Source organism: Macaca fascicularis, chromosome 10 (assembly GCF_037993035.2).
Source record: "Macaca fascicularis isolate 582-1 chromosome 10, T2T-MFA8v1.1".
Taxonomy (NCBI): Eukaryota; Metazoa; Chordata; class Mammalia; order Primates; family Cercopithecidae; genus Macaca; species Macaca fascicularis.
In genome coordinates, this window is record NC_088384.1 from 9,929,941 (window position 1) to 9,950,888 (window position 20,948).

At 46.9% G+C, this 20,948-nt stretch overlaps 2 protein-coding genes and 1 non-coding gene across 6 annotated transcripts in view; 1 reads left to right on the forward strand and 2 right to left on the reverse strand.

The window, feature by feature from the left end:
* Positions 1-91: 91 nt before the first annotated feature.
* Positions 92-13,660, forward strand: SNU13 (small nuclear ribonucleoprotein 13). 2 transcript variants are annotated; one of them, XM_045363534.3, is made up of 3 exons: positions 92-177; positions 8,297-8,417; positions 12,409-13,660. In XM_045363534.3, the coding sequence occupies exons 1-3, from the start codon at positions 175-177 to the stop codon at positions 12,669-12,671; spliced, it is 387 nt and encodes a 128-aa protein (XP_045219469.1). In that variant the 5' UTR covers positions 92-174; the 3' UTR covers positions 12,672-13,660. The 2 variants fall into 2 exon arrangements, with proteins under 2 accessions (XP_045219469.1, XP_073859767.1); XM_074003666.1 differs by lacking the exon at positions 92-177 and adding an exon at positions 6,228-6,324.
* LOC123567400 (U6 spliceosomal RNA) lies at positions 8,862-8,968 on the reverse strand. The gene has a single exon (XR_006690309.1). It is a non-coding gene; the product is annotated as a U6 spliceosomal RNA (small nuclear RNA).
* A 5,436-nt stretch (positions 13,661-19,096) lies between the features above and the next one.
* Positions 19,097-20,948, reverse strand: part of XRCC6 (X-ray repair cross complementing 6) — a 65,657-nt gene continuing 63,805 nt past the window's right edge. For all 3 annotated transcript variants that reach the window (XM_065522085.1, XM_005567141.5, XM_045363535.3), the window contains exon 13: positions 19,097-19,516. In XM_065522085.1, the coding sequence (XP_065378157.1) occupies positions 19,323-19,516 (194 nt within the window). In that variant the 3' untranslated portion in view covers positions 19,097-19,322. The remainder of the gene's footprint in view (positions 19,517-20,948) is intronic.

The window sequence follows — 20,948 nt, forward strand, 5'->3', positions numbered from 1 at the left end:
CCAGTGCCCCGTAGGGGGCGGGGCCCGCTAGCTCGCTTGCGTAGCGTCATCTTTGCTTCCTGCCGCGCGGGGCCATTTCCGCTGCTGCTTCAGTGAGTTTTTCCGGTGGAGGCGAACGCTGCTCAGAAGTCGGCTGCGCTCTCCTAGGAGTGCCGAGCCCGCGGAACAGCAGCCATGGTGAGTGCGTTCGCCGGCCAAGGGACCGGGAAGCAGGAGACTCGGGGTTGCGTTCACTCCCTGGCCTGTTAGATGAAGGCTTAGACCCTGCGCCGTCTCATCCGCCGGCGCTGGGTCTTAACCGCCGGGCCCTGAGTTAGAACTCCAGCAGCCGCGGGTTCCCAACAGCCTGGCCCGAGGTTAGAACTCAGGAAACCTCAGGATCCCCGCTGCTGTGGTGCTTTGCCGCACGATCTGTTTGCGTGGCAGAAGGTCTGCGGCGAGCGGAGGGGGCATGGCCTAGCGGGAGAAAGAGACCAACCCACGTGGGAGAGGGCAAAAAGTTGGGTGAAGAAAATTTGGCTCCAACTTTTTTTTCCCCTTGTTTCTTTAAGTACGAAATCTACGATGGCGTGGGACCCTGGGATTCGGATCAACCTCTCCTACCCACCCTACCTCACCCCACCCCCGTTGCTGGGGTCCAGGAGATCTCCTGTGGGTGTGCGCCTAGTGCTCGCCGCGAGTCACACGCGCCAGGGACCTAGAGGAGACTTTGGCAATTGGGGGCTGTGGGGAACATGAAGTGAGCGCGACTCACGGCCTGGAGCGCAGGAAGGGCTTCTCCCGCAAGGTGGTGGCTTCAAAACCCAGAAGTCTGGTAGCACCACGTGCGGCGTCTCTGAATTCTTGGTCGTCTCTGACTTTTAAATATCTAGGGAAAGTTCTAAAACGTGTGTCCTGGCGTAGTCGTTTTGGTTGGCACTTGGTGAGGAGGGAAGAATTTGCAAAGCACTGTAACGTCTATAGTTAATCCTTCCAGCGGAGCTTGGATCCCGGCGGTAGCACTCCCCCCAAAACCTCCTCCCGTGCATTTTGAAGCTTAGTGCGTGGCTGAGCCTAGAACTCGAAGCTTTCAAACTCAGTGCTCGCTTTTATGCAGTTCCCTGAAACGTTTTGGAATCGGATGGTCTCAGGTTGAACTTTGCAGTTTTCCTCAACTGTAAAATGGGAATGACAGTGCATCAGGATGTTGTGAGGATCAGATGAAATAAAGCATGTTAAACATCTAGTCCTCATGCTTGGCACAGAGTGAGCACGCAGTATTTGTTGTCCAATCAAAACCTTGCAAGTTTTGGCTGTCTGGTGTACAGGGAAACCAAACTGATCACGCTAGGTAGGGATTTAGGTTGGCTGGTGGTATGCTATCATTCATTAATTTATTTAACCTCTGAAGAAATTGAAAGGCGAATAAATACACCCTAAGCAAGTTTCAATTAGTGTTTATAAGCTAGGTAGTTTGGTTTTAAAATTGAGTTTAACTTTTTGTTTACTAATAGTGAAACATTTAGGTATTTGATGGCTGTTCAGATTCCTGAAGTTTTCCTCTTATGAATTTGATATTTATTGAGAGTTGAGGATCCTGATTTCCAGAGAATGGGTTGTTGGAAACAACAGCAATTTTAAAAGTTTTTTTAAATTGACATATCATAGTTGTATGTACTTTGGGGGTTCCACGTAATATTTTTAAGTATATCTATTTTAAAATGTGGGACAGGGCCAGGCACGGTGCCTCATGCCTGTAATCCCAGCACTTTGGGAGGCCGAGGCGGGTGGATTATGGGGTCAGGAGTTCAAGACCTGCCTGGCCAACATAGTGAAACCCTGTCTACTAAAAATACAAAAAAATTAGCCAGGCGTGGTGGCGGGCACCTGTAATCCCAGCTCTTTGGGAGGCTGAGGCAAGGAGAATCGCTTGAACCTGGGAGGCAGAGGTTGCAGTGAGCCAAGATCGCGCCACTGCACTCCAGCCCGGGTGACAGTGTGAGACTCCGTCTCAAAAAATATAAATAAATAAAATAAAAGGTGATAAATTATTAACCAAAATTTCCAGCCGGGTACGGTGGCTCACACCTGTAATCCCAGCACTTTGGGAGGCCGAGGTGGGCGGATCATGAGGTCAAGAGTTCAAGACCAGCCTGACCAACATGGTGAAACCCCATCTCTACTAAAAATACAAAAATTAGGCGGGCATGGCGGTGCGTACCTGTAATCCCAGCTACTTAGGAGGCTGAGGCAGAAGAATCACTATTCCGGGGAGGCAGTGGTTGCAGTGAGCCGACATCGTGCCACTGCACTACAGCCTGGGTGACAAAGCAAGACTCTGTCTCAAAAAAAAAAAATAAAATCCCTACTGTAGTATCAAATAAAACATATTTGTATGGCCGGATGTGGTGGCTCACACCTTTAATCCCAGCACTTTGGGAGGCCGAGGCAGGTGGATCTCGACTCACTGAAACCTCTGTCTCCCGGGTTCAAGCGATTCTCCTGTCTCAGCCTCCCAAGTAGCTGGGATTACAGGCACGCACCACCACGCCCAGCTATTTTTTGTTTTTGTTTTTTAATAGAGACAGGGTTTTGCTGTGTTGGTCAGGCTGGTCTCAAACTCCTGACCTCAAGTGATCTGCCTGCCTCGGCCTCCCAAAGAGCTGGGATTACAGGCGTGAGCCACCGTACTCAGCCTAAACAATTTTTTTTTTAATTAGCCAGGTGTTGGCCGGGTGCGGTGGCTCACGCCTGTAATCTCAGCACTTTGGGAGGCCGAGGCGGGCGAATCACAAGGTCAGGAGTTGTAGACCAGCCTGGCCAACACGGCAAAACCCTGTCTCTATACTAATAATACAAAATTTAGCCTGGCATGGTGGCGCATGCCTGTAATCCCAGCTACTCGGGACGCTGAGGCAGGAGAATCTCTTGAACCCGGGAGGCGGAACTTGTGGTGAGCTGAGATTGTGCCATTGCACTCCAGCCTGGGCAACAAGAGCGAAACTCCATCTCAAAAAATAAAAAATAAAATAAAATAAAATTAGCCAGGAGTGGTGGCCCACACTTGTAGTCCCAGTTACTGAGGTGGCTGAGGCAGGAGGATCACTTGAGCTCTGAAGGTCGAGGCTGCAGTGAGCTATTGTCATGCCACTGCACTCTGGCCTCAGTGACAGAGTGAGACCCTGTCTCAACAACAAAAAGGTAATTCTTTTTTTTTTTTTTTTTTTTTTTGAGTGGAGTTCCACTCTTTCACCCAGGCTGGAGTAAAGTGGCGGGATCTCAGCCTACTGCAACCTCCACTTCCCAGGTTCAAGCCATTCTCCTACCTCAGCCTCCAAGCAGCTGGGATTACAGGTGCCTGCCACCACGCCCGGATAATTTTTGTGTTTTTAGTAGAGATGGGGTTTCACCATGTCGTCCAGGCTGGTCTTGAACTCCTGACCTCAAGAGAGCCACCCATCATGGCCTCCCAAAGTGCTGGGATTACAGGTGTGAGCCACTGTGCCTAGACTGCCCCAGCTAAGTTTTTAAATATTTTTCGAGTTGGGGGTCTCACTGTGTTGCCCAGGCTGGTCTCAAACTTCTGGCCTCAATCAGTCCCCAGCCTCAGTTTCCCAAGTTGGTGGGATTATAGGCCTGAGCCACTGCAGCCAGTTCAGAATACACTTTTCAAACATGGAACATTTTTGAAAATTGGCCATAAAGCAAGCCCTGCAAATTTTAACATTGTTAATATTACATACCATTTTTGCCCTACCCAAATGGAAGTAAGTTAAAAATTAGTAACAGAGTATTTTGAAATGAAAAATATAAACTATCAGATTTTTAAATTGTAGTAGGAGGCAGGGCACGGTGGCTCATGCCTGTAATCCCAGCACTTGGGAGGCCACGGCGGGCGAATCACGAGGTCAGGAGATGGAGACCATCCTGACTAACACGGTGAAACCCCATCTCTACTAAGAAAAAATACAAAAAATTAGCCGGGCGTGGTGGTGGGGGCCTGTAGTCCCAGCTACTCAGGAGGCTGAGGCAGGAGAATGGCGTGAACCCAGGAGGCAGAGCTTGCAGTGAGCTGAGATCGCACCACTGCACTCCAGCCTGGGCGAAAGAGCGAGACTCCGTCTCAAAAAAAAAAAAAAACACATTGTAGTAGGAATTCAAAAATGGAACAGAACAATAATGAAAATACCACATACCAGAGCATAAGTGACAAGGGCAGAGGGGGGAAGAAACAAATGAAAAGATATAATGAAAGTATCACTTGGAGCCTGAGATGCTAACACTAGGGAGAAAGGGGCTAAAAAGGTAGGAAAAACACACAAAGACAAAATAACCCTAAAGAAAGCAGAAGGAAAGAAAAAAACAAAAGGAGAAATTGCTGAAATAGAAAGTAGAGCATACTACTGGGTCTTTTCCTTTCTGATGCCCCTCTTTCTCACCAGAGAGAACTGTTCTTTCTCTTTCTTTTGCCTATTAAACCTCTGCTCCTGGCGAGGCGCAGTGGCTCATGCCTGTAATCCCAACACTTTGGGAGGTTGAGGCAGGTGGATCACCTGAGGTCAGGAGTTTGAGACCAGTCTGGCCAACATGGCAAAACCCAGTCTTTACTAAAAAATATAAAAATTAGCCCGTCATGGTGGTGTGCACCTGTAATTCCAGCTACTGGTTGGGGCTGAGGTAGGAGAATTGCTTGAGCCCAGGAGACAGAGGTGGCAGTAAGCCGAGATCGCACCATCGCACCTCTACACTCCAGCCTGGGCAACAGAGCAAGACTCCATCTCAAAAAAAAAAAAAAAAAAAAAAAAACTTTGTTCCTAAACTCCTGTGTGTCCATGCCCTAAATTTTCTTGGCACGAGACAACAAACCCCAGATATTTACCCCAGGCAATGAAGCTAGTTCAGTTTGACACTGTTATCAAAGTTTTGGGGAATTCGTCACTGTCATGCATTGCTGGCGGGTGTGCAAGTTGTTAAACCCTGTACAGGGTCAGTTTGGAGTAGATATAAAAGTTACAAATGCATATTATATCTTTTGACTCATTAATCTCACTTCTAGGAGTTTATCTTACAGATATACTGAATGAAACATAATATAGATTAGGTATAGATGAGATTAGACATTATAGCATTTATATAATAGTGAAAGATTAAAAATATATAAATGGGCTGGGCACAGTGGCTCACGCCTGTAATCCCAGTACTTTGGGAGGCCCAGGCAGGAAGATTGTTTGAGGCCAAGAGTTCAAGACCAGCATGGGCAACATAATGAGACAGTGCCTCTAAAATTAAAAAATGAGTCAGACGTGGTGATGCATGCATGTAGTCCCAGCTACTTGGGAGTGTGAGGCAGGAGGACCACTTGAGCCCAGGAAAGTCCCCTTCATAAAGATTAATCAAAAAAGTAAGGCCGGGCGCGGTGGCTCACTCCTGTAATCCCAACACTTTGGGAGGCCAAGACAAGCGGATCACTTGAGGTCAGCAGTTGGGAGACCAGCCTGGCCAACATGGTGAAACACCGTCTCCACTAAAAATACAAAAAAATTAGCCGGGTGTGGTTGTGCGTGCCTGTAGTACCAGCTACTCTGAAGGCTGGGGCCAGGGAATTGCTTGAACCCCGGAGGAGGTTGCAGTGAGCCAAGATGCCACTACAGCACCCCAGCCTGTGTGACAGAGCGAGACCCTGTCTCTAAAAAGAAAAGGTTTAAGTGAGTAACATATGAAGGAGACACGCTCTATAGACATTAAAAAGAAAGGATGGCCAGGTGTGGTGGCTCACGCTTGTAATCCCAGCACTTTGGGAGGACGACGCAGGCAGATGACCTGAGATCAGGAGTTCGAGACCAGCCTGGCCAAAGTGGTGAAACCTCATCTCTACCAAAAATACAAAAATTAGCTGGCCGTGATGGCGGTCACCTGTAATCCCAGGTACTCAGGAGGCTGAGGTTGCAGTGAGCCGAGATGGCGCCACTGCACTCCAACCTAGGTGACAGAGGGAGACTACGTCTCTAAATAAATGTATGAGGAAGAGAAAAATAATATGGAGGTCTTCCCTCGACCTTCCCCAACCACCTTCCTTTAGAGAACTCCTCCATCCTTCACCTAATTTCTCCTAGTTGTCCTGGGACCAGGAAAGGTTCGCCTAAGATAACGAGTTAGGTAGAAGACAGGGAGTCCGGGTGTACAAGCTGGCCCTGGACGTCATTTCCGCTGGCGGCAGTGACGTCACTTCCTGCTCCTGGGGGCGGGGCATCCGTGTCCTTGCGGTGCGGGGCAGCAGACCGTCCGGACCTACAGGCGTGGTGTCCTTGCGGTGTCCAGCGAGAGGCTACCAAGACAGACGCTATGGTGAGTGTTCCTACTGGGCCTCTACCCACGGGTCACCTCCCGAGAGCCGCGGTGCCGCAAGCGTGGTCCAGCAATGTCAGAAAAGCTGTAAAAAAATTGAAGGAGAAAAAGGCAGGCGCGCGGTGTCGGGCAGGAGACCACCGAGACAGGCGCTATAGATGAGTGGTCCAACCTGGCCGTCTCCGTCTCCAGCGACTGCCGTCCACCCTGTGTCTAGCCTCCAAGGCCGAGGTTAGGTGGTAGCCGCAGCAAGTCACTCGCAATTCGCACCTTACACTCGATGGCGACATGCGGGGCCGCACCTGCGTTATAATATGAATATATCCTTGTACATAAATACGTGTTTGTAAAAAAAGGAGAGAGAGAGATGAAAGTAATGAAATGGTTAACTGGACCAGTGGGAATGCGATGGAAGGAGCGGAAAAGGAAGACCACTCACCCAATTTGCTCCCTACATGGATGTATATTTATTTACTGAGACGGAGTCTCACTCTGTCGCCCACGCTGGAGTGCAGTGGCGCCATCTCGGCTCACAGCATCCTCCGCCTCCTGGGTTCAAGCTATTCTGCGTCAGCCTCTCGAGTAACTAGGACTACAGGCGTGAGACACGGCGCTCGGCCCCTACATGGGTTATTTTGACACAGATCTCAATGATGTCATTTTATCCATAAGTATTACAGTATGTATTTATAAAGTAAGGATTTTTAACATAACTGCAAATACCATTAATTAGTTAATAAGGGTTGCAAGTTGGTGATATTTAAGTGTACCATTCCCTCTTTATGAGGCGGAATAGTGATACAAGAGGTACTTCTCATCTGGTTACCTCCTAATACAGCATTTAGGAAGGGCACAGAGGATGATTGTTTCCCTTTTCCAGTTGTCAAAACACTGAGTTGCTATCACTAGCATAGTTTTGACTTTTAAACCATGAAGATATTTTACATATTTGAAAAATAAAATCTAAAGCAAGTTGACTACAAACGAAAGAAACCTACTTGTATACCAAATTGCTAACCACAAGGAAAATTTTAATTTGAATAACTTTTGAACACAGTCCTGTCACTGGATGACTTTATTAGGATATATCCTAAGAACAAAAATAAATTTTGACTTTGGTCAGTTTGTTGGTAGAGGTGGTATATAGATGTAGCAATTTTGGAACCATTTTGTGTTTATTGTAGAGTAGGTGAGGAAATACTCTGGTGTGTTGGAAACCAGGGGTTTGAACAGAAGATATGCATATAGAATGGGGAATGGAAAGAGAACTTTGTGCTACATTTACTGTAAATTATATCTTATTGATTCAGTAAATTCCAGTGGAATATGGAAATTCAAATTTAAAGATTACCCATGGACTCCTGACCTCAGGTGATCCACCTGCCTCTGCCTCCCAGAGTGCTGTGATTATAGGCGTGAGCCAGGAGTTTGAGACCAGCCTGGCCAACATGGTGAAACCCTGTCTCCACAAAAAATACAAAAATTAGCCGGGTATGGTGGTGCACGCCTGTAGTCCCAGCTACTTGGGAGACTGAGGCTCAAGAATCATTTGAACCTGGGAGACAGAGGTGGCAGTGAGCTGAAATCACACCACTGCACTCCAGCATGGGCAACAGAGTGAGACTCTGTCTAAAAAACAGAAACGGATTACCCATGGACTCAAATGGATGCTGAGCCATGGGAGCCCATTTGTAATCCATTTGCTGTAATATTATGAAACATTTGGCTGAAGAAAGACAAAAGTATACGAGCTTTAGTATACTTTATTGAACTGTGTAATTCCTAATACTGTATTTCCTTTTTTTCGAAGGTAGGAATGGAAAGGCCATTGTTAACTACCTGGTGTTTTGTGTGTTTGAGGATTAGGGAGCAGGGCACCTGCCCGCTGTGTCTCAATTGTTGATTAGTATTTTGTGACTCAGGTAGGAAAACTTCTGGCTCAATTTGACTGATATTTTTATTTCCCCCATAGACTGAGGCCGATGTGAATCCAAAGGCCTATCCCCTTGCCGATGCCCACCTCACCAAGAAACTACTGGATCTCGTTCAGCAGTCATGTAACTATAAGCAGCTTCGGAAAGGAGCCAATGAGGGTAAGGCAGCCACAGGGTGCTCTGGGGGAATGTTAAAGGTACATGTTTCCATGTGGGGTCTCTGGTCTAGATTTCCAATTTGGGAGGAGGAGGGCTAGCTGCTTTTGACTACAACCAGTAGGAGGTCTTTGGCATTAGATGCTAAAGCTGATGGGCTAAGAATTTTTTTTAGACCTACCAGTTATTAACATTTTGCCACATTTACCTTCTTTTTCACTCTATAAATGAATTTTATTTTTGCTGAGCCATTTGAAAGCAGTTGTAGACACTTTGTATAGTAGCTGTATGACCTCTCCAGAGCCATCAGAAGGAAAGGGATATTAATGCTTTTTAGCATCCCTTATACGATGGATACTTAACATTCATGAATTTCATTTGGTTCCCAGAAACATTGCCTACCCCTCTCCCTTTTTTTTTTTTTTTTTTTTTTGGATGCAATTATTCAAAAACATGGAACGTTTCACGAATTTGCATGTCATCCTTGTGCAGGGGTCATGCTAATCTTCTCTGTATTGTTCTAATTTTAGTATATGTGCTGCTGAAGCAAGCACCACCTCCCTTTGTAAAAAAGAAAAACAGCTGTTTTTCAGTGGAATAATTATGTGTGCATGATACTTCTGCCCAGAGGTAATATAGGATACTCTCACTTTGTTCGTTTTTTAAAATTTTCTTTATTTATTTATTTGAGAGTTTCGCTCTTGTTACCCAGGCTGGAGTACAATGGCAGGATCTCAGCTCACTGCAACCTACACTTCCCGGGTTCAAGTGATTCCCCTGCCTCAGTCTCCCAAGTAGCTGGGATTACAGGCATGCACCATCACATTCGGCTAATTTTGTATTTTCAGTAGAGATAGGGTTTCACTATGTTGGTCAGTCTGGTCTCGAACTCCTAACCTCAGGTGATCCACTGTCTTGGTCTCCCAGAGTGCTGCTGGGATTACAGGCGTGAAACACTGTGTCTAGCCTTATTTTTATTTTTATTTTTTTCAAGTAGAGATAACATTTCACCATGTTGGCTAGACTGGTCTTGAACTCCTGACTTCGAGTGATCTGCCCGCCTCGGCCTCCCAAAGTTCTGGGATTATAGGCGTGAGCCACTGTGCCTGGCTGCCCAGCCTTATTTTTTATTTTTTATTTTTGGAGACAGAATCTCACTCTGTCGCCCAGGCTGGTCTTGAACTCCTGAGCTCAGACAATCTGCCTGCCTCGGCCTCCCAAAGTGCTGGAATAACAGCAGGCGTGAGCTACCACAGCCCGCCAGAATACTCTCATTTTAACAGATGCTGGTAGTTTGATGTGGTAGAGCTCTTTTGTCGTTGAAGATTTTTAATGGAAACATTAGAGATTTTGTGAACCGTGTTTGAGATTTAGGAGAACCATTATAATCGCTTTTACCTGTGTTGCTGAAGGAAGATAAAGTAGACTCTCCGGGTCTCATCGTGGTACTCTTTCCTCCCTGCTCGTCACACTGCAGTAACTGCAGTGCCTGGTATAGCAGTGGCCAGTGGGGCATTGTAGGGTGACTCACCAGCTCTCCTGGGAGGTGTCTCTTCTCACTTGATGCACTCAGGTCAGCTTGGCTGGGCAGGGACATGAGTTCTTATACCTCAGGCAGATGAGGACTCATGGACACAGAGCAACCTTATTTCCTTTTGCGATACTTTGCATGGTGCTAGGCACACAGATCCTTGAATGGAGATGCTCAGTCTCAGCGACTCAGTTCAGAATGTGCTTACTAGGAGTTCAGGGAGGGAGATGTAGCAGTTTTCCATACTTCTGCCTCAGTGTCAGGTATTCTTTCTTGCCATATTATTTATTGATTGCCTGCTGTGTGCCGGGCACATGTATATATGCTGGTGATGCATTGGTGAACAAAACGAAGTCTCTGCCTTCTTGGAGTGTACATTCCGGTGGAGAAAGACATAGGTTTTATGCCTGGTGGTAAAGAATACTGTAAAAGAGAATAAAGTAGAGAAGGGGAATAGGAATGGCAGTGGTGGGTCTTTTTAGATGGAGTATTCAGAGAAGGTCTGTCTGAGGAGCTGAAGTTTGAGCAGAGAACTGAATAGATGAGGGTGTTGGAAAGAAACGATTTTGGGCATGGTGCAAAGGCGTGCTTGAGGGACTCTCAGGAGGCTGGTGTGTGGCTGGAACTAAGTGAGGGGATGAGAGGTACTAGGAGATCACATGAGACAGTGTAAGCCACTGTAAAAGAGTCACTCCTATGACTTTTGTAGGGTGAATAAACTATAGTAATATCAGTAGAAATGAACATACTTTGCATTTACCATGTATCAGGTATTATTATTGTTTATTTTTATTTATTTGAGATAGGGTCTCTGTAGCCCAGGCTGGAGTGCATTGGCATTGATCATGGCTCACTGCAGCCACGACCTCCTGGGCTTAGGTGATCCTCCCACCTCAGCCTCCCAGATAGCTGGAGCAACAGGTGTATGCCACCACACCTGGCTAATTTTTTATATTTTTAGTAGAGATGGGGTTTTGCCATGTTGCCCAGGCTGGTCTCAAACTCTGAATTCAGACGATCTACCTGCCTCAGCCTCCCAAAGTGCTGGGATTACAGGTGTGAGCCACCACGCCAGCCTCATTCTTATTAACTTGTTTAATCCTTTCAAGAATCCTATTAGGTAGAATTATTAGGTAATTAGAATTAGGTTAAAAAGAATTAGGTAATTATTGTTTTATTAGGTAGAATCCTATTAGGTAGAATTGTTTTATAGATGATAAAAGTAAGGGAAGTTAAACACCTTGCTCAAGGTCATTTGTGTAACAAGAATGAGTGCCAGCATTTGTACTCAGGCAGTGTAGCTCTAGAGTGTGTACCCTTCTCAAGTACTCCAACATGAATGCAGAGTATTCGCACTGAGCCACAGAGGCAAGCAATCAGGAGAGTATGCATCTGAAATGGTGCTGTGGGGTGTTGAACTTGCATGGTGAGTCCCATGTGGGGTGAGCTTTCTAGAAGTATTGATTATGGCAGATTGAGATATTAAAACTCTGACACTCAGTCAGTGATACCTTGAGAAGTACTAATTTATTAATAAACTACTACTTGCTGGTGGGGGTTTGTGGAAACTCTTGCAGTTGACAAGGCAAGAGATGATGGTGACTTGGACAAGTATAGCAGAGGAGTAGAAAGAAGTGGTCAGGGCCAGGCATGGTAGCTCACGCCTGTAATCCCAGGACTTTGGGAAGCCAACATGGGTGGATCACAAGGTCAAGAATTTGAGACCAGCCTGGCCAACATAGTGAAACAAAATTAGCTGGGCGTGGTGGCGGGCGCCTATAATCCCAGCTACTTGGGAGACTGAGGCAGGAGAATCACTTGAACCTGGGAGGCAGAGGTTGCAGTGAGCCAAGATTACGCCACTGCATTCCAGCCCAGGCGACAGTGCGAGACTCCATCTCAAAAAAAAAAAAAAAAAAAAAAACCAAGAAAGAAAAAAGTTACCAGATTAGACGGCACTGTGGCTCATACCTGTAATCTCAGCACTTTGGGAGGCCGAGGTGGGTGGATCACTTGAGGTGAGGAGTTCGAGACCAGCCTGGACAACATGGTGAAACCCTGTCTCTATTAAAAATACAAAAATTAGCGGCATGTGCCTGTAATTCCAGCTACTTGGGAGGCTGAGGCAGGAGAATCACTTAAACCCGGAAGGCGGAGGTTGAAGTGAGCCAAGATCGCACCACTGCACTCCAGCTGTGAGACAGAACAAGACTCCATCTCAAAAAAAAAAAAAAAAAAAAGTGGTCAGATTCAGGGCGTGTTTCGAGGATAAGTGGTGGGTTTAATGTAGAGCTTGAGAAAAGGCCATTGTGTATGACTGACTGATGTTTGAATCCTTTATCGTATCCCAGGGCTGGTCTAGGACACACACAATTGTGTGTGCCTAGGCATTCTTCCCAGTTTGTTGTGGCTGCCCTGCCCAAGCCCACATCACCTATTAGCTTCACGCCCTTCTCTCCACAGCCACCAAAACCCTCAACAGGGGCATCTCTGAGTTCATCGTGATGGCTGCAGACGCCGAGCCACTGGAGATCATTCTGCACCTCCCACTGCTGTGTGAAGACAAGAACGTGCCCTACGTGTTTGTGCGCTCCAAGCAGGCCCTGGGAAGAGCCTGTGGGGTCTCCAGGCCTGTCATCGCCTGTTCTGTCACCATCAAAGAGGGCTCGCAGCTGAAACAGCAGATCCAATCCATTCAGCAGTCCATTGAAAGGCTCTTAGTCTAAACCTATGGCCTTTGCCACGTGCTCCCTGCCCCCCTGAGGTCGTGTATCATATTGTCTGTGTTAGCATGTAGTATTTTCAGCCACTCTCTATTGTTATAAAATGTTGTAGTACTAAATCTTGTTTCTGGATTTTTGTGTTGTTGTTGTTGTGTTTTACAGGGTTGTTTTCCCCCTTCCTTTCCTCCCTCCCTCTGCCATCCTTCATCCTTTTATCCTCCCTTTTTGGAACAAGTGTTCAGAGCAGATAGAAGCAGTGTGGTGGCACCGTTGAAAGGCAGAAAGAGCCAGGAGAAAGCTGATGGAGCCAGGATAGAGATCTTTCAGCCACTAGCTTCCTATTGTGTGCAGAGTGTGGTGGAATTAAACACCATTTATTAAGTATCCCTGTGCCTGGCACACAGAATCATTCATATGTGTTAAAGTGATCATGGGGTTTCCTTTGCACTTGGGTGATTATGTATCATTTGGGGGAGGAAGCATGTGTTCTGTGAGGTTGTTTGGCTATGTCCAAGTGTCATTTACTAATGTACCCCTGCCGTTTGCTTTTGGTAATGTGATGTTCATGTTCTCCCCCTACCCCCAACCATGGCCTTGAGGGTGGCAGGGCAGCAGCATACCAAAGAGATGTGCTGCAGGATTCCAGAGGCGGCCTGGGTGAGTAAGCCATGGGGCAGTTGACCTGGGTCTTGAAAGAGTCGGGAGTGACAAGGTCAGAGAGCATGAACTGGTGCTGGCATGAAGGATTTCAGGAAGATCATGGAGACCTGGCGGGTAGCTATAACAGAGATGATGGAGTCCAAGGAAACAACCTCTCTGGTGAATGGGACTTTCTTTGGTGGACACTTGGCACCAGCTCTGAGAGCCCTTCCCCTGTGTGCTGCCACCCTGTGGGTTAGATGTACTCTCTGTCACATGAGGAGAGTGCTAGTTCATGTGTTCTCCATTCTTGTGAGCATCCTAATAAAGAAATCTATTCCATTTTGATGACAGAATGGCAGTGCCTGATTCTTAGTATCCGGCTAAAATTGAAAAGAAGACATACTTAGTATTATTAGAGTGGTGATAGCTGCTTAGACTTTTTTTTTTCCTTTGTGAAAGAGATTCACTCTTGTTGCCTAGGTTGGAGTGCAATGGCACGATCTCAGCTCACCGCAACCTCTGCCTCCTGGCTTCAAGTGATTCTCCTGCCTCAGCCTCCCAAGTAGCTGGGATTACAGGCATGCACGACCACGCCCGGCAAATTTTGTATTTTTAGTAGAGACGGGGTTTCACCATGTTGACCAGGCTGGTCTTGAACTCCTGACATCAGGTAATCCACCCATCTCAGCCTCGCAAAGCACTGGGATTACAGGTGTGAGCCACCACGCCTGGCCACTTAGCTTAGACTTTTTTACCAGGCGGCTATGGAAGAACTGTCTCCTCCTACCAGGTAGTTTCTGCCTTGGCAGTTCAAAACGTCATACAGACTCAACTGGAGCATTGCTATCACTGGAACTGGCTTTCTCAACCTCTGTGCTGTTGACATTTGGGGCTGGTTAATTTGTTGTGGGGACTGTGCTGTGTGTTGTGTGATGTTTAGTAGCATCACTGGCCTGTACCCACTAGGTGGCAGTAGCAGCGCCCCCCACAATGAAGAAATGTTTCCAGACATTGTTAAATGCCCCCGGCAGTAAAATCACCCCCAATTGAGAATCACTGTTGGAGAATCAGGGTTTCTAGTAACCCTTGGCACATGCAGGACTGGTATTGGTGACTAAAGCCACTGCCCCCTCACTTGCCTCTTCTACTTACTATCTTAAAGATAAGTCCCTTGAGAGCCTAATACCTCAGGTTGAGAAATCTTCCAAGGTGCAAATAACTGGGTACCATAGTGGTCAAGTGAGAATAGATCCCCTCTTCGCCAGCTTGGACCCATATACCCCTGCTCCAGCAAGAAGCACACCAGGGGGAACCTGGGAGCCACCTTGGCCAGCTGGACCTGTTCTGTGCATCCTGGGCTGGTCATTTCTCCCAGTTTACTCCAGTGTTCTTATCACCACCCCTGAAGCAGTTTTATATTTTTGGATGGTGGAATTTTACGCAGTGCTTACTTTTTCACAGTCGTGCATTCAGTGTTTTTGGTCAATGACAGATCACATAAATGACAGTGGTCCCATAAGATTATAATACTATGTGTTTACTGTACTTTTCCTATGTTTAGATGCACAAATGCCATTGTGTTACAGTTGCCTACAGTGTTCAGTAACATGCAGTACAGGTTTGTAGCCTAGGTGTATGTATAGTAGGCTATTCCATCTAGGGTTTTTGTTTGTTTGTTTGAGACAGTCTCGCCCTGTCGCCCAGGCTGGAGTGCAGTGGTGTAATCTCAGCTCACTGCAACCTCTGCCTCCTGGGTTCAAGCGATTCTCCTGCCTCAGCTTCCTGAGTAGCTGGGACTACAGGAGCACGACACCACACCCAGCTAATTTTTGTATTCTTAGTAGAGACAGGGTTTCCCCTTGTTGGTCAGGATGGTCTCGATCTCCTGACCTCTTGATCCGCCCACCTTGGCCTCCCAAAGTGCTGGGATTACAGGCGTGAGCCACCGCGCCCAGCCGGTTTTTGTAAGTATACTCTATGGTGTTTACACAGTGATGAAATTCCCTAACAATGCATTTTTCAGAACTTATCTCTGTCATTAAATAATACATTACTTCTTTTTTTTTTTTTTTGAGACGGAGTCTGGCTGTCACCCAGGCTGGAGTGCAGTGGCCGGATCTCAGCTCACTGCAAGCTCCGCCTCCCAGGTTTACGCCATTCTCCTGCCTCAGCCTCCCGAGTAGCTGGGACTACAGGCGCCCGCCACCTCGCCCGGCTAGTTTTTTGTATTTTTTAGTAGAGACGAGGTTTCACCGTGTTAGCCGGTATCGTCTCTCGATCTCCTGACCTCGTGATCCGCCCGTCTCGGCCTCCCAAAGTGCTGGGATTACAGGCTTGAGCCACCGCGCCCGGCCTTTTTTTTTTTTTTTTTAGAGACAGTCTCGCTCTGTCACCAATGTTGGAATGCAGTGGAGCAATCAATCTCAGCTCACTGCAACCTCCGCCTCCCGGGTTTAAATGATTCTCCTTCCTCAGCCTCCTGAGTAGCTGGGATTACAGACGCACGCCACCATGCCCAGCTAACTTTTGTACTTTTAGTAGAGATGGGGTTTTATCATGTTGGCCAGGCTGGTCTGGAACTCCTGACCTCAGGTGATCCACCCTCCTCAGCCTCCCAAACTGGTGGGATTACAGGCATGAGCCACCGCGCCCGGCCTCTTCTGGTTTTCAATAAGACATTAAAACAAGACATTACAGAAGGGGAAACGCTGAGAGGTAAAAGGCTCATCTTCCCACGTAACCGCAGCTTTCGATGAGTGCCATTCCAGACGTTCCCTCTGCACCTGGCCTAGAAGTAAACAGACATATGTGCATCCGTGTATTTGTTTCACTTTTGGCCAAACGGATTCGTGTTCTCGAGCTGCTGCGGCGGCCGGAAGGCACCCGGGTGCAGCTCAGCTTAGCCCACCAGACCCTTCCGCTTATGGCTCCCAGGTCCGGGAACCCGGCCCGCCTCCTCTGTGGCGTGCATGCGCAGGTCCAGGTCCGCGCTCCGCGCCGGCTATATCGCCGCCTGGCGGATGGAAGCCCGATGGCCGCGGTAGAAGTCAAGTGCCACATGGCACTCCATGCGGATACCCAAATCCGAGGATGCCCAAGTCCCTGATGTAATATGACGCAGTATTTGCATATGAGTTACGCACGGCCTCCCGGATACTTTAAATAATACTCTAGATAATTTACGATACCTAATAAAATGTAAATGCTATGTAAATAATTGTCATACTGTTTTATGGAATAATGACAATTTTGTCGTTGAGACGGAGTCTCGCTCTGTCGCCCAGGCTGGAGTGCAGTGGCGTGATCTCGGCTCACTGCAACCTCCTTCTCCCGGGTTCAAGTGATTCTCCTGCCTCAGCCTCCCGAGTAGCTGGAATTACAGGTGCACGCCACCACACCCGGCTAATTTTTATATTTTTAGTAGATACGGGGTTTCGCCATGTTTGCCAGGCTGCTCTTGAACTCCTGACCTCAGGTGATCCGCCCTCCTCGGCCTCCCAAAGTGCTGGGATTACAGGCGTGAGCCACCGCGTCCGGCCGGCTAATGACAAAATTTAAAGTCTGGCCAGGCACGGTGGCTCACACGTGTAATCCCAGCATTTTGGGAGGCCTGGGCGGGCAGGTCACCTAAGGTCAAGACTTCGAGAGCAGCCTGGCCAACATGGTGAAACTCCGTCTCTACTAAAAATAAAAAATTAGCCAGGCGCAGTGGTGTGCACCTGTAATCCTAGTACTGGGGAGGCTGAGGCAGGAGAATCGTGTGAGCCCAGGAGGCAGATGTTGCAGGGAGCCAAGATTGCGCCACGGCACTCCAGCCTGGGCAACAAGAGCAAGAGTACAGATGTAGCCATCCATTTTTTTCCCCCAAGTTTTATTTATTTATTTATTTATTTAAAGACAGAGTTTCACTGTGTTGCCCAGGCTGGAGTGCAATGGCGCGATCTCAGCTCACTACAACCTCCGCCTCCCAGATTCAAGCGATTCTCCTACCTTAGCCTCCCCGAGTAGCTGGGATTACAGGTGCACATCATCATGCCCAGCTAATTTTTTGTATTTTTAGTAGAGATGGGGTTTCACCATGCTGGCCAGGCTGGTCTCAAACTCCTGACCTCGTTATCCGCCTGCCTTGGCCTCCTAGTGTTGGGATTACAGCATGAGCCAACGTGCCTGGCCCCCAAATTTTTGATCCACGTAGGTTGAATCCATGGATGTGCAGCCTGCAGATGCAGAAGGCCAGCTGTACCTAGAGTGCCATGTTCTTTTATGTATTTTCTCATTTTCACCATGTGACGCTATTATAAGAATGTGGAAGCTAAGACTCAAAAATGCCTCATAAACTGCCCAAGGTCACTTGTATATATGATGGCACTAAAACGTAAATTTGGTACATCAGCCTCATGAGCTTCCAAAGGCCTAACCAATTGCACTGGAACATGGTATTTCTTCTCTCCTGGGTGGGGGGTTCAGCAGGCAGAGAAGGCATCATTCATTTACAGAGAAGTATCACTTTGTTGCTGTTTAGCACAGACCTCGGGTGATTTGTCTAACATCCACACACCTACCTGACTCTGGTAGGTGTTTGACCCCTGAACTCTCATTCTTTCCACTTTGGAAGTAGGAGGCAAAGGAGCATAGGCTTGGGCGTAGTGTACACAGCAAAGCCAGCCTGGGCTCACTCCAGGGCTGCTCTTCACTAGCTCCAGCATCCAGGGTTGGATACCAAGGGCTCAGTGGGGCTACTCCTTGTCCTCCTATTGCAGGTGACTGGCTGTGACTTAGTGTGATTCCAATTTACCTTGGTATATTAACCCCCTGTAGAATCCAGTTTCCAAACTTGCTCCATTTAAGGACAATGGTCCAATTTCTCAACAATTTCTAAGCATCTAATGGGAGAATTATCTTCCCCTCTTGCCCACACACGTAAGGAAATTCAAAAAAATACAGTATCTCCTTTCAAACAAAAACAAAAGCAAAAACAGGTTACAAAAAAAAACAAAAAACCAAAAAAACAAAAAACAAACCCTATAAAGCTTACAGCCAAGAATCCAAAGCTGAGAATCTCTGAAGAGGAGTAAACTGACATGTCCTACACTCTCTTCCTCGAGGTGCTGCTCATCCTAGTCCTGAAGGACACAGGACCTGCAAACCCTTACTCACATCCTAAAAGCAGACCAACAATTCCAGATGCTCTCCTTCCTTCCTTCAGGATAATTCTTCAGAAGACAGGGAGGACAGAGCAGGGATGTAAAGGAAGAAAAGGTAAAAGACACTCCTATCCTCTTCCCCTTCCTTAAATATTAGGACCTTTCCTCATCTTCTTGATACAGCTCCCCCAAAACACAAGAGGAGTAACTCTTCATTTCACTTATTCTGGAACCCAAATTCTCAGGGCAACAGAAAATGGGTATATTTTTGCAAGACTTAATGTTGCATTAAGAGGAATGCAGTGAGAGGGAGTTGCTGTTTACTCATGAACCAAATGGCCCCAGAACTAAAAGTGTTACCTTCTTATTGTTTCAGAAATCTGATTACACCTTAACATGACACATTTAAAGAAAAACAGGCTAGAGGACAGAGGATAAGAATATAATCCTGCTAGGGCTTCTTATTCCCAAAATACCTTCACCTGCCCTGACCTGTCACTCTCACCCTCCCTGCTGATACTTGTTTTGTTTCCATTGTGGTGATGAGTGTTCCCAGGGAAAGAGAAAATTAAGCTAAGTGATGGCCAGTGAGTTTTGGATGCAAGGCATACACACCTTTCTCCTTCACACGAAAGAACGGTATATAGTACAAACTTAGGGCTCTTTATTCAGGCAGTAAAGTAAGGAACAGCAAAGTGGGAGGGCTACACCATCACCATGGCAACAGAAAGCCTCAAAAACATAAAGTCCCTCAACTTATGTCGGGTAGACTCTTCCTAGCTCAGGAGAAACACATTTTAACTGGCTAAGGACAAGGCCAGGCAGCCTGGCCACACTGTGGAAGGGCAGCTGGACGCGCGGTGTCTGGTCAGTCCTGGAAGTGCTTGGTGAGGGCTTCCAGCAGCTCCTGCTTCTTCAGCCCACTCTTCAGCCCGTAAGCCCGGCAGGCCTCTTTCAGCATGGGCACAGTGAACTTGCCCAGCGTGCCCTTGCTGATGTGGGTCTTCAGCTCCTCTTCTGAATACTCCACCTTGGGCCTTTTGCTTCCAGAACCATCATTATCTGGGGGGAAAGGTCAGGAGGGAGTGACTGGAAATGCTACAAGTGGCATCCCAGCTACATGGCACAGGGGCCCTCATATAATCTGGGCTGCAATTAACCATAAAGCTGTGATGCCAGCCTAGGACACCATGGGGAAGACTTATCTCGATAAGGCAGCTTCATTTAAAGTGCAAAATGAAACACAGATCATACCTACGAGGAAATTACAAGTAGTGTGAATGCCATCAGTTTACCCAAAACTGTTGCTCACTCTGGTAAGTCATTCCTTCCTTCCTTCGAAAACCTTTTACAGGTTCATGACCAGCCTTGGCAATACAGTGAGACCCTGCCTCTACAAGAAATAAAATCAACAGGCCATGGTGGTGTGCACCTGAAGTCTCAGCTACTCAGGAGGCTGAGGCTGGAGGATCACTCAAGCCCAGGAGGTTGAGGCTACAGTGAACTGTAATTGAGCCACTGGACTCCAGCCTGGGTGACTGAGCAAGACTGTCTTAAAAAAAAGAAAAAACAAAAACAAAAAAAACATAACTTCTGTGTCATTTTTGAGATGGCGTCTCTTATCACCGAGGCTGGAGTGCAACGGCATGGTCTTGCTCACTGCAACCTCTGCCTCCCGGGTTCAAGGGATTTTCCTGCCTCAGCCTCCCGGGTAGTTGGGATTACAAGTGTCCACCACCACATCTGGCTAATTTTTGTATTTTTAGTAGAGATGATGTTTCACTATGTTGGCCAGGCTGGTCTGGAACTCCTGACCTCATGATCCACCCACCTCGGCCTCCCAAAGTGCTGGGATTACAGGTGTGAGCCACTGCACCTGGCCAACTTCTGTATCATTTTTATTGTAAATTTAAAAAATTAAGTCCTGGAAGGGTGAGAGTACAGGAAAACATTCTCACTCCTTCTTGGATAGAGGGTAAATCTATCACTGTTTTGGAAGCAATTCACTGCAAGAATGTATCCTGTGGATCTATTCACACAAGTACACAATGGAAAAAGCATATTCAGTGCAGCATATCCACTTGTCAATACAGGTCTGGTTAAATAACCTGGTATATCTATCCAATGAACTACTCTGCAGCCTCATTTTTTAAAAAATGAGATAGATAGGTAAGTGTGGATATAAGTAACTGTGCAACATATATAGCTGAGTAACAAAAATAGCAAACTAGAAAACAATGATTATTATTCCATTTTGTGCTGAAATATGTATGTTGGTATGTATAAATATGTATGGTTGACAGTTCTTTTCTAAAATTTTTTCATTTTTAATTTTTGTGGGTACATAGTAGGTATATATATTTGTGGGGTACATGAGGTATTTTGATACAGGCATGCAATGTGAAATAATCACATCAGCATAAATGGGGTATCCATCCCCTCAACATTTATCTTTTATATTACAAACATTCCAATTGTATTCCTTTAGTTATTT